At 35.8% G+C, this 12,653-nt stretch overlaps 1 protein-coding gene across 1 annotated transcript in view; it reads right to left on the bottom strand.

The window, feature by feature from the left end:
• Positions 1–12,653, bottom strand: part of ETFA (electron transfer flavoprotein subunit alpha) — an 85,100-nt gene that overhangs the window by 63,325 nt on the left and 9,122 nt on the right. Inside the window, exons 2-5 of the mRNA XM_065871291.1 lie at positions 7,919–8,065; positions 5,597–5,678; positions 5,421–5,503; positions 527–626 (exon numbers count right to left, since the gene is read on the bottom strand). Coding sequence (XP_065727363.1) covers positions 527–626; positions 5,421–5,503; positions 5,597–5,678; positions 7,919–8,065 — 412 coding nt within the window. The remainder of the gene's footprint in view (positions 1–526; positions 627–5,420; positions 5,504–5,596; positions 5,679–7,918; positions 8,066–12,653) is intronic.

The following is a 12,653-nucleotide window of genomic DNA, read 5'->3' as shown; positions in this document are numbered from 1 at the left end:
TGCCCGTTTATACTGAAACACACAACTTCGATCAGAAAGAACAAAGAGTTCACTGCCTTCTCCAGCCCCACTAGAGACCAGCATGCTTACCAAAAGATCAACTAAAGAGATACCAAAATGAATATCGTAATGCAGATGGAAATGAAGTAGAAGCAGCAAAGAAGACTGAAAATACTACTTTACAATAAAGATGTTAAAAAAAAAAAGAAAATACTACTTAAAAAAAATAGAAAATTTTCTTTTCCAGGTGCCACTTACAAAATATACTAAATAGTAAATCTAATTTTTATTGATCACTGGAAAAATCTCACTCTGTACACTGAATGATCAGGAAGGAAAGAAGTGTGTTCCAGATTTACCAGAGAGAATGTCATGTCATGGTCCAGCAGCAATTCTAAGACTAAGATTTTCCTCAGAAATCTTTAAGATGGTCCATATTTCAAAATCCAACCTTCAAGATCAATCTCTGCTTTTAAAGTTTTCAAAAATTTAACATACTGATTAATTACTTTCCTTGGGTACTCACCTGCATAAATGGTTCTCACAAATGTGTCAGGTGATTTGATTGCAATGATGTCAGAAATAGGGGCAACATCAAGTTTGGCTGCTATTCTGGGCAAAAGGTTCTAAAAGCAAAATAAGTAGTGAGTTACACACATACATGCTGATGGATGGCTATAAAGTATAAGCAATAACATTCTCTAAATGGAAATTCTGTAGAAATTTTAATTTGAATACTTTGTATCTCACATGCATCTTTAGACATACCACAATTTCAAGCACAACTTTTTGGATAGTCTTTGAGCATAAGTAAGAGTCGATGATTACTCTAACTACATTAAGAGTTTTATAGCAATAAATTACCTTAACTCAGTATGCTGAATTATGAGATACGATATTTGCTTTAATGATCATCATTTATGAAGTGTGAGTTATAGACTACTGAATTTAGATAATATAGAAAAATATTTAGAGTAGTAGTAAAATTCTCAAATACTGAGAAAGAACATACTTGTATATGTTTATTTAATGTACATGAAACAAAAAATTTCAAAGCAGACATTTTCACCTTTTTAAAAGTGATGTTGCATTTAAAAAGACCAAAACTAACCTAAGTGTCCATCAATAGGGGATAGGTTTATAAATTATAGTTCATCCATATAATTTTAAAAAATGAGAAAAGTAAAGCACAATGCCTCTCTCTCTCTCTCTCTATATATATATATATATACACACACACACACATATATATCTCAACAAAAATTAATGTACGTGCTTTTCCTTGTATATGCATATAACATCTTTGGAATAGATACATGTGGTAACTTTGCTCCCACTAGCAGGGACCATTGGGCAAGCCACAATATTCCCAGGCCTTAGTTACTTCACCTCACAAAGAGAGGAAGAGAATCTCTATGCTTCTACTCTAAATTTCTCTGACTCTCAGGCTCTAAAACAGAATCAGTTAGTGAAGAATGAATATCCATGCTTTCTAGACTCAGAGGTTCTCTTAGATGATGACACCAACTAAGTGTAATTTTAAAAGTGAAGTGTTGCTTTGATCACATAAATAGAAAAGGTGAATTGTACACTACTTTGTACAGAGAGCTTACTCCATGGCATCTCCTAAACTCAGTACATGATACTACCTCTAGCAGGCAAACTTTCATTATGACAGTACTCAAGTTCCTCTCCTCACTCCATCCCCAAACTCTCTCTGTTCCTCTAAGAATTCTCTCAGGATTATCCTCTAATCACTCCTTTATTCTTCATCCTCTTGCACGCATGTACAATTAAACTATTTAATTGGCACTAACGTGTATTTTGTTTTAAAATACTTTTTTTTTTTTTTTTTTTTTTTTTATGCGTTACGCGGGCCTCTCACTGTTGTGGCCTCTCCCGTTGCGGAGGACAGGCTCCGGACGCGCAGGCTCAGCGGCCATGGCTCACGGGCCCAGCCGCTCCGCGGCACGTGGGATCTTCCCAGACCGGGGCACGAACCCGCGTCCCCTGCATCGGCAGGCGGACTCTCAACCACTGCGCCACCAGGGAAGCCCTAAAATACTTTTTAATGTACATACTATATGACCCTCAACTAAATTTATAAAGCACCCTGAGAACAGAGGTTGTGTGTCTTCTGCTTCTTGTGTCTCTGCCCCGTATCTAATAAGCAGTTCTACATAAATCGATGCTAACAAGTGTTAAAAGCCTGAATCAAATTTCCTCCTGTTGCATCTGAAAATCTATAAAGATTTTCTAATTTTCAATCTATTGCTACCTATGTTATATAGTAATCCCCTTTCAACCATGATAAAAGAGCTACTGAAAAGTACTGTAGTTTATAAATCCACAATTAGAAAAAATTAAGATTTCATAGGAAATAAAGGGCTTGGGAAAATAATTAAAATTCCATTAAACATAGCTCTAACTTGATAAATAAGAGGTTTAGAAGACACGTGCTTTTAAAAACAAACCAAATTTGTCAGCATTTAAAGCTTACTTCAGTAAGTAACTCTTTTTCCTGAGCCACCTTCTTTAAATTGTTCAGGAAATACTGCTGGAATATTGTTACCTGGCTGAGCAGATTCTCTTACAAATTTTATGATATGGAGACTGTGCTTCTTTTTAAAGTTTTAGAACTTTCTAAACTTGAAATTTAATATATTTTGTACTTCTGTTATCCCTTGTTTCATTTTAGCACTTCTTGAAAAAAAATTTACCACAGTACTTAAAGGCACATGTTTTTCCAGGTCTGATCTTCTGTCTGAATGTCCTGAGAGGATGGATGGTAAACAGATCTATTTCTACACTATCCAACAGGCTCAACCACATGGTTTCAGGGAAGGAGAGGCAATAACTAACACAGTTTTCTTTTGATGCACAAAAAGATGACAGATTTTTAAACTCTAGCATACCAGTACAAAGGTGTGGTATCTTGAAAACACAATTGGTGAAGAACTGTTATACAGCCAGTTGTTTAGCTTAATCTGATGGACTCTTCCTCATTCCAAATCCATTCAGAGGCTGCAGCAACAGCTACTATTATGTGACCTTTGTTCTCAAAACTCCCATATGTCACAACATAGCAATCAAGGCTAGAGTATTAAAATCTAGCTAATCAGATACAACAAACACCCCGTCTTGGTTTAACAATCTTTTAGGTAAACTGTCATCACAGAAACTCAGACTCACGAAATTGTTTAAATCACCCAACACAGAACCAAACTCTCAGAGATAGAATGGTCCATAAAGATCTTTTAGTTCAATGCTCATGTACAACAATCCAAAGTACAGGAGCTGGATGTCAAGCTCTGACTTAATCATTTCCAAGGGAAGTGAAACCTGCCATAGAAAAAACCCATTCCATTTTAACATTTCTAGTTGGTAGATCATAGACATCACTTGGCCAAACCGCATCATTTTACATATCAGAAAACAAGATTTCAGGAAGGTAAATGACTAGCCCAAAGTCATATATCATATATATAGAACCATCTTACTTAGCAATTACCAAACCCCACACAAAAATGGGAAAACTTAACGATAGTCTGCAATGTGACAACCTAATTGTTGTCACACTGTTACTAGTAAAAGAATAATTATTCATTAAACTCATGTATTTACATTGTAGATTACAAATTCTGTTATTGCCTAGAAATTCTACTAATCTTAAAAGAAAAAATTTAATGAATTCAAAGTGATAATTCTGAGCTTAAAAACAAACTAGAGCAATTCACATGGGTGACAGTGCAAGAGCCCTACATGTTTGCAGTGATTCACGTCTAGAAGCAATATTGCACTACATATAAATATTCACAAACACTATTCATTTTGCAAGAAAAGAGATCAATCTATTGGGAACTCACTGCTATTACCACTAGACATGGTTAGCTGATGAAAGAGCTTATATCTTATTCCCCAAACTCAAATTTAAAAATCAATTACAATTGTGAATGTAAAGGAAAAAAAGTCAAATCAAGACAATTCAAAGAAGAAATTTAAATGACTGATAACTATATGAAAAAATATTTGATCTCACTATCAATCAGAGAAATGCAAAATTGTTAAAGATATAATTTTTCACACATCAGATTGGGGGGAAATGTTAAAATGTACAATAGCAAGTGTTGGCAAGCTATGCAACTGGTGGAGTGCAAACTGAGGCATCCTTTCATGAGAGCAATTTAGCAATATACATCAAAATTTTAAAAGCACGTAGTCTTGACCCAGCTATTTCACTTCTAGAACTCTGTTCTAAATAAATACCAGCCCATGTATACAAAGGTATATACAAGGACGTTTCTTCACAGCAAAGTTTATAAATACAAAAAATTAGAAACAACCTAACTGTCCATCCTTGGCTAACTATGAAATATTATGCAGCCATTTAAAAAATGAGATAGACACATTATGAGCAAATATTTTCAAGATATACTCTTAAGTGAAAACCACCAGTCACAAAACAATTCATGCTATACTATCACATTCTAGAAGTAAAAAAAAGTACATTTATTATAATTTGAAAATCCACAGGAAAAGGCTTAAAAGAATGTACAACTGTTAACACCAGTACTTTGGAAGAGGGAAGAGAGCTGGGAATAAGAAAGGAGAATTGTGATACCTTGCTCTGCATACTGCTTTACTGTATGCATCTTTTATAATAAGAATGTATTTGTGTACAACTTAATTTACCATCTTTAAAGGTAAAAATAAAAGCTACAAGCTGCAGCTTATTAAGAATGGGATAAAAGAAAAGGGAGCTAGAATAAAACCCATGGTCACGGGGAGAGCAAGAAAGACCCACTGACAAATTCCTTCTCTTGGGCTCCCCCTACATTCCCCCTCCCTTTTTTTTAAACTTCATGCAGACCACGACCCATCTCATAGCACATTCTTTCTTCAGACATATCACAATGCACATGATCAGATTACACCTTTCTCTACCCTAAGGATGTCTTCAGCCACCACACAGCCCTTCCCAAATCCCCCAAGTAGATAAATTTGGCCTTTCTAAATATCCATCAGTCACCCAAACAAAGCCATCTCTTATGATGGGTTACTAATACAAATGACATTCACACAATAAGAAAGTTCAACATTGTTTTTAAAGAAAAATGATTTTTTTTTAAATAGGGTTTTCTCCATAACAAAATCTGAAAATCTGGAAGAGGCATTCTAATAAATTATGACGAAATCTTGAAAGAACAGAATTGTCTCTGTGACAAAATGGAAAGCCTGGAGATAGCATTTTCACAGAAATTATAACAAAATCTTGAAAGAATACATTTTAGCAAAACTATCACATTAATTCTGAAAGCCAGGATTAGCTATCTAAACAAAGTCTGTTGTACATTTTCAGCACAATGAAATCTAATGCTTCCAAGTAGTGACATCAGATTCCACAGTCTCAGTCTTCTCACCTTTCCAAAGGCAGATGCTCCAGCGCAGATGTGTGTGTAATTAAACTGCTTCTGAGTTGCCAAAATCAATGGTGTCAGTTCCTCTGAGAATTAAACACATTTGATAAACACATTTCATAGTATTTTATTTATTTCATAAATTCATAAACTTATTTATTTCTACTGGAAAAACTCACCTGGAAGGAGGCCTTTGTACACATCATGCTGAGCCACCAGAACTTTTGCTACACCTGTTACTTTGCAGAGATCTTGTGCCACCTATGAATAAAAGAGTTTTCAATTATCCATCTAACAGAAAGATACTGATAGATCCACCACTACAATAATCAACAGAGCATAAAATCTTAATGGCCAACTGTAAAAACTGTTCTTATGGGAAAAAGGACTATTTGGGAATTTAAAAAATTATTTAACAAAGAAAATCTTAAGCCAATTGATCTTACTGTCCACTGACCTTAAACAAAAATTCCTGCCTTGAAAAAGAGAAGTACTAATTGATAAACCAAAATCAACACAGCTGTCTACTCAAATTTTGTTGTACATTGTGCTCTTTCCTTTCACTCAGTGCAAATGTAAATTCATCATTTTAGAAATGGTGGAAATGAAGCAACAGTTAGATTCTTTCACAATAACAACACAGCCAATACACTTCAGACTCAGGGTTCCTAGAGCTAAAGAACAGGAGTTAACCACATTGGTATACAGACTACTGCACTTTATCTGGCAATAATAATTTCTGCTGATTTTAAAATTAGTGAGTGAATCTGGGCAATAAAGAAAATCTTATATAACAGTCCCCTGTGAACCACTGAGTTCCTACTCACTGACATATATTTATCTATGATGAAGCAAAATATTTTGTATTTGAAATCCTCATTTCTTCTGTTTAGAATCAGGATGGGGTTCTGGGAAAGCTTTTTGACCACTCAGACTTCCTGTATACAGAAGGCAATTAGAATTCCTTCTTTTAAATCTCTTTAATTACAGCATAACTAGTTTCTGCTTTAGGAGAAACATGGTAATCATATTATGGTCTACTGTCTTCTTGTTTACCTCCATGCTGATTCACTGAGGTGTAGGCATAAAATGCTGGGCCTCCTGTCCCCTCCCTTGATGGAGGGTAAGATTGTAACAATATTCACTGAAGAAAGAATGCAGTGCAAAAGCACCTCTTCTGAATCAAGTGTTCACTGAAAGACAATCTTGTACTATCAAAACCATCTTTCTTAAAAAAAAAAAACAAAAACCAGCAAAAACTTCAGGCACTACACAGAAGAGTCACTTGCTGTTTATGATAGCTACAGAAAACAATATAAAACTGAAATACGCCTAGGCTATTAACAGAGTCTCTATATACAGGTACTGATTGTTTTTCTTTAAGATTAAAATGTGACACGACAATAAAATTGTAACTGAAGAAAAGATGATTTGTTTTGATCTTTCTCAAAATAATGTAAATAAAATAGCATCAAATATTTTTAAGTCATATTAGAATAATTATTTAAAATCACAGCAAAATAAATAATCAAATCCAGAACTAGTATATCTGAAAGTAGGGCAACCAAAAAGATAGCTTAGCTATATCATCATACACTGTGGTTAATAACTATATAAGATTCAACAAGTGTTAGCAGGATTTTGGTAAAGAAATCCACATAACCGCAAACCTGCTTGAATACATTCTTTTAAGATACCAATTTCACATAAGAATATGGACAGAAGCAACACTAACATTCTGAACCTGCATTATATCACATGCTCTGCAACAATGCCATTTAATAAAAAATAAATTAAATCCTCTAAAAAGAAACATGCTCTATTAGGGATTTCTTCCTCTGAGGTCCAAGCCCCCAGCTATACAACTGGCAACTCCTGTATAGTGAGAGGGAACGGGCGGCTCAAGCTGGGTAAGCTTAATTGAAGCGCAATTTCAACTACACTACAGCCCAGAGGTACAGACTCTGCATACCACATTAGAGCTCCTTTCCAGGGGGTTAGTTTACAATGCTGTCACTGTCTTATTTCAACAACAACCAAAATGAAGAACACCTTTTAGTAGCAGCTATAGTTTAGAAAGCATAACACTTACATTTGAATTCTTACACCAATTAAAAATTAACACGCATGATACTTTTTCCAGATTTTCCACTTACAGGAATTAAAAGCAATTAGCAAGCATATTCATCAATACAAAAAAGGGATCAGCTATTAACCTCTAAGGGGACTCAAATATTATCACTCTACTTGGTACCTGATGGTACATGATGGTGCCAGTGGAACTAAATTAAGTATTCTACCTCATTTCAAAAGATAAAATGCCTGGTGAGCAAACCTTTTAGTTCCTTTTTTCACACGTAGTAACGGTTGTGACATTCAGCATTTAATGAGGATCAGAGACCAGTTTGGGTTACAGTCCTCAGCATAATTCTCTGTCTCCATCTTTCCCTGTCTCTTGATGGAGATTATATTTGCTATGGTTGACCTTAAAAATTTCTCACCTTGTCACATTTGGTTCCAGCTACTAAACAGGACACTTCACCTCCAAGACGATTGGCTGCAGTGATGGTATTTAATGTAATGGGTGCTAGGGTATCATTTGCATGCTCAGCTATTACCAGAGTACTCTGAAATCGTAGCAATGAGGCCTAAAAAGAGAAAGAAAAAAAGAATGTTGTAATACAAACTTTATTTTTACTCTAATTGGTAAGCATGTGTGCTTTAAAGAAAACTGTATGCAATATTCAGTTTTATAAGTGTATTTATAAAATACTTGCTCGGGAGCAAAAATTTGGGCTGTGTCTATCACTCTATTACTGATAGTCTTACCTAATAAAAACAGAGAATACAAATTAGTATTCTACTGTTAGAAAAAAAATTTTATTATTTCCAAGCAACTTTCCCACTAATCCATGTTCAATAACAAACTGATAAATGTATCTAAATTTAAAATCCTTAGAACACATTAACTATCAAACTAGGAATCAACTACTACCAATTACGTTCACTTGCAGCAACACTGCTAAACAGTACAGTGTATCTAGAAATAACGATTATGAAATCAATTACTAAAGTTCTGTTGCTTCAGGCAAAATGAATACCAAAATAACTGATAATGTAAATCTGCCTTTAAAATACAATACTACACAGCAATTTTGCTAAAGTTTCAATTGTTCAAATATGCTTCCAACTTCAAAAAAGAAGCTTTTGGACAGTATCTTGGAACCAACTAATAACCATCCATAGCTACTGTGGACTATCAAGAGACCACCAATAGTTCATGGTCATCTGAAATAATTTCAAACACCAGAAACACAAAGATGAACAAGAATGGTCCCTGCACTCAAAGTTTTCAAGAGAAATTAAGACTTGTTCACATACAATTATAAGACTTGTTCACATACAATTATAAGTTTTCAATTAATGAAGAGAGCCAAAATGTTGGCAGCTGCCGATCATGAAGCAGAGAATCAAGAGGAAGAATGGAAGGAAGTTTAGGTATTCCTATCATGTGAAAGGATAAGGAAGCATACCACAGGCACGAGGAAAGGAGAAAAATTTGGGAACTATCCTTGTGGAAAACGGCAATGAGAAATGAGAAAAAGGGGCACTGATGATCAAATGTCATGGTTCTGTGGCTTTAAATTCAGCAATAATCTTCAGATCTGGAGTTGGAGTGAACAAAGCAGAGTATAAAATGTACCCAGAGCTTAAAATTTACAAAGAGGGTATGAATGAAGGGAAGCCAGGTACATACAGGACTATAATGCTGGTTGCACAACTAAATTGACAAAATACATATTTTTTTGTTTACTCTATTGTGTGTATCAATTGCTATATTCTTCACCTTTTTATTAATATATGAGCATATCAGTTCAACTAGTTTCCATAATCATTTGGGTTATTAGTAATTTTTTATTATTATAAACAATGCAGAGACGAGCAACCTCATAGCCAAAGCTCTGCACTTATCCTCAACAGATAAGAGTTCCTTTTAGTCCAGTAAGACCTTTTTGGCTGAAACTTAGCCAAGTTACTCTACCTGCTCTGCTTCCACGGATGACTAAGTCAGATTCTGTGCAACCTTCAACAAAATAGGCCCTTCTTCCTCTAAGCCTCCTACTTCTACCACTGCAACCCCTTCCTTCTCCTCAACCCCCTAAAGCCCCTCTATCCTTGATGAACCTAATCCCAGAGCTGGGGGCCAGAGACTCCAAGGCAAGCCTTCAGGGGCAGAAATGCTTCCAGAGCCACAGAATGAGGATGGAAAGAGGAAGAGGACAGCACTGAAGAATATGCCAGAGGAAGAAATTGCTGCATTGTGTATCAATGGATAGCATTTCTTGTCTTTTTCCCTCCCTTTCTGTTCACTCAAAGGGAGCAAGAAAAGGGGAGAAAATGAGATTTTTGTTTTTGCCAAATCAAGTCGCTGTTTGTATAACTTTTCCTTCTTTACGATAAAAAAAAATTGCCTTCTCACGAGAGGTGAAATTCTTTATGGTTAAGGTTAGAAATCTTTATGCACTTCTTAAGATTCTCTTCTTATGACAAATTCCTAGGAGTGTTAGATCAAGAGATAGACACATTTTCAAGGCTTTTAATACAGATTGATGCAAACTGTTCTCCAGAAAAGTTGTAGCAATTCACAACAATTCACAATTCCTGGGATGGCATGAAAGTTCTTAGAAGACAAACACCATGCCTGTTCACTTTTGTATCCCCATAGTCTAGAACAATATTGTTTCCAATATACATCTGTAGAATTATATGGTACTTCTTTTTTAATCAGAAGAGCACAATATCTTGTAAAGAACTTTGTAATTAGGACCCAATGGCATAATTTATGATTTAAATCACATTTCACAAGAATTGCCAGTAACAAACTATTTATTACCAATATATATCAGACACCATATTTTTGATTATGCTTCACACATCATTTGCCATAAAAATTATGAGCTTTTCATCACCATTTAAAGAATAAATCCAAGATTTGGTGGCAAAAGGCCCATATTTGCTATAAATTATAGTTCTAACATAAGATAAATTAGGTAGTGTCCTAAGGAATTGTCAAGCCTTTTAGAACTTCCAAGGGATCACTGCATATTCTTTCGAAAAGACTATTCAAAATTAAATTTATAAGAATAAACAACAAAAGAATATACATAAGAAACTACTCAGTCCGTCTATCTGATCAATCTTTACTAAGTACTACATATATCGTAAGGCACTCCATATTACTTTATCAATTGACTCCTTTATAGTTTTTTTAATACTACACTTTCTTCTAATTCAATGTTCCATCTTCTATTTCTCAGATACCACCTAAAGAGAAGCTGCAGCATCTAAACATGGTTATGTAGCTTAATTCAGCAATAACAGCTATGTGTAGCCTACGGCAGAAAAAACTGGTCTGTGACCTTTAAAATGTTATTCCTCACTCCAGAGCCCAGTTTCTTCATCTTCAAATTGAAGGAGACAAACTAGATCAATGGTTTCCAGACTATACTCCATCCAGGGAGGCACCTCAGGAACGACCGCATAGAATAAAGTGAGAACCAGGCAGGTAGGGCTGCCAGAATGGTCCCCAGCTTTGCTTTAACCAAATTAACCAAACTAATATTATAGAGCCCTGTACTAAGATAAAATTGTATTTAAAATTCAAGAAACCTCTATGATGTAGGTACCATTATTATCCTGAGTTTACAGATGAGGGAATTGGAGCTTAGTGGCTACATAGCTAAGAAACAGAGCCAGGTTAAAGTCCAGGTAGTTGGACTCCAGATTTGGGGTTTTTAATTACCAGCTCTCATCAAAGCACCATCATTTTTAGCTGTTTTATATATGGGTCATTCCTGTAATGTTTCACTTAGCAAATATTCTCTTGTTTAAAAAAAAAATAGCACTGGTCAAAAAGAAACAAAAAGATGATATCAAAGGCCTCTTTTCCAGCTCTAAAAATTCTGTAACCCTAAAATCCTATTTTAAATAGAAGTGGTATAGAATATCACAAAAGATACAAAAAATACAGGTCCCGGGCTTCCCTGGTGGCACAGTGGTTGAGAGTCCGCCTGCCGATGCAGGGGACACAGGTTTGTACCCCGGTCCGGGAAGATCCCACATGCCGCAGAGCGGCTGGGCCCATGAGCCACGGCCGCTGAGCCTGCGCATCCGGAGCCTGTGCTCCGCAACGGGACAGGCCACAATAGTGAGAGGCCCGCGTACCGCAAAAAAAAAAAATACAGGTCCCATTACTGAAAAGGTTTTTAAATGAAAGTCATTTCATTATCTTATGACCCATTCATTGCATCTGTAGACTTTAGGGCCCTCTCTTTTATGGGGAAAAAAGGAGCCAAATCTTAAACATCTGAAGGTAACTATTGAAATCAGTAAGATAGCTGCTCAGAAAAGAATCTCAATCTCTTCAAAACACTGCTACTTAAATTAAAATTAATTCATGCAGACCAGTGCCACCATATATTCTTGGTCATCAACCTTATCTGGGCCCTCTGCCTGGCAATGTTACTATGACATCCTTGTTGGCACTCTCACTCACTCTCCACAGCAACTATTTCCAATATCCCCTTCTGACATTTTTCAAACTGCCAACATAGTCTGCTCCTTACTCTCAGAAGAAAGCCTCACTTCTTACTTTGCAATGAAAACTGAAGCCATCAGAAGAGAACTGCTTCCCCTTCCTGATATCCAACACAGAAATTCCCACCCCTGCTCTATCACAGTAGAAGCTGCTGCAGGTCCTTCCTCCTAGATCTGATCCCTTCGTCTGGACTCTGGATTCCATCCTCTCAAATCTAGTCAAACACTTCATTCTGTAATCACCTCTCAGTAACATTTCCAACCTCTCCCACCTCTCCCTTTTCCTGGGCTCCTTCCCGTCAACTTTAAAACATGTTTGAAGCTCTCCCAATTTTAATGAAACCCAAAATTTAAAATCCATTATCCCACCTTTCACTCCAGCTAATTCCTCATCTCTCATACACACCTCAACTACTGTACTTGTATCCTGGCTTCTGCACTCACCAAAATTACCAACAAATACTTTTCATGCTTACTTCTTCTCTCAAAATGTTTGAAATTACTGACTAGTCCATTCTTACTTCCATTGCTTAATTTATAATTTATCATCTATATAAAAATGACAGATATACAGACAGAGATAGAGGTATCAAATCTCTCTCCTAAGTGCTAGACCTATATAATTAGGTTACACCTGCA

This window comes from Phocoena phocoena, chromosome 2 (genome assembly GCF_963924675.1).
Source record: "Phocoena phocoena chromosome 2, mPhoPho1.1, whole genome shotgun sequence".
Lineage (NCBI taxonomy): Eukaryota > Metazoa > Chordata > Mammalia > Artiodactyla > Phocoenidae > Phocoena > Phocoena phocoena.
This window is presented reverse-complemented; position numbering and strand designations above follow the sequence as displayed.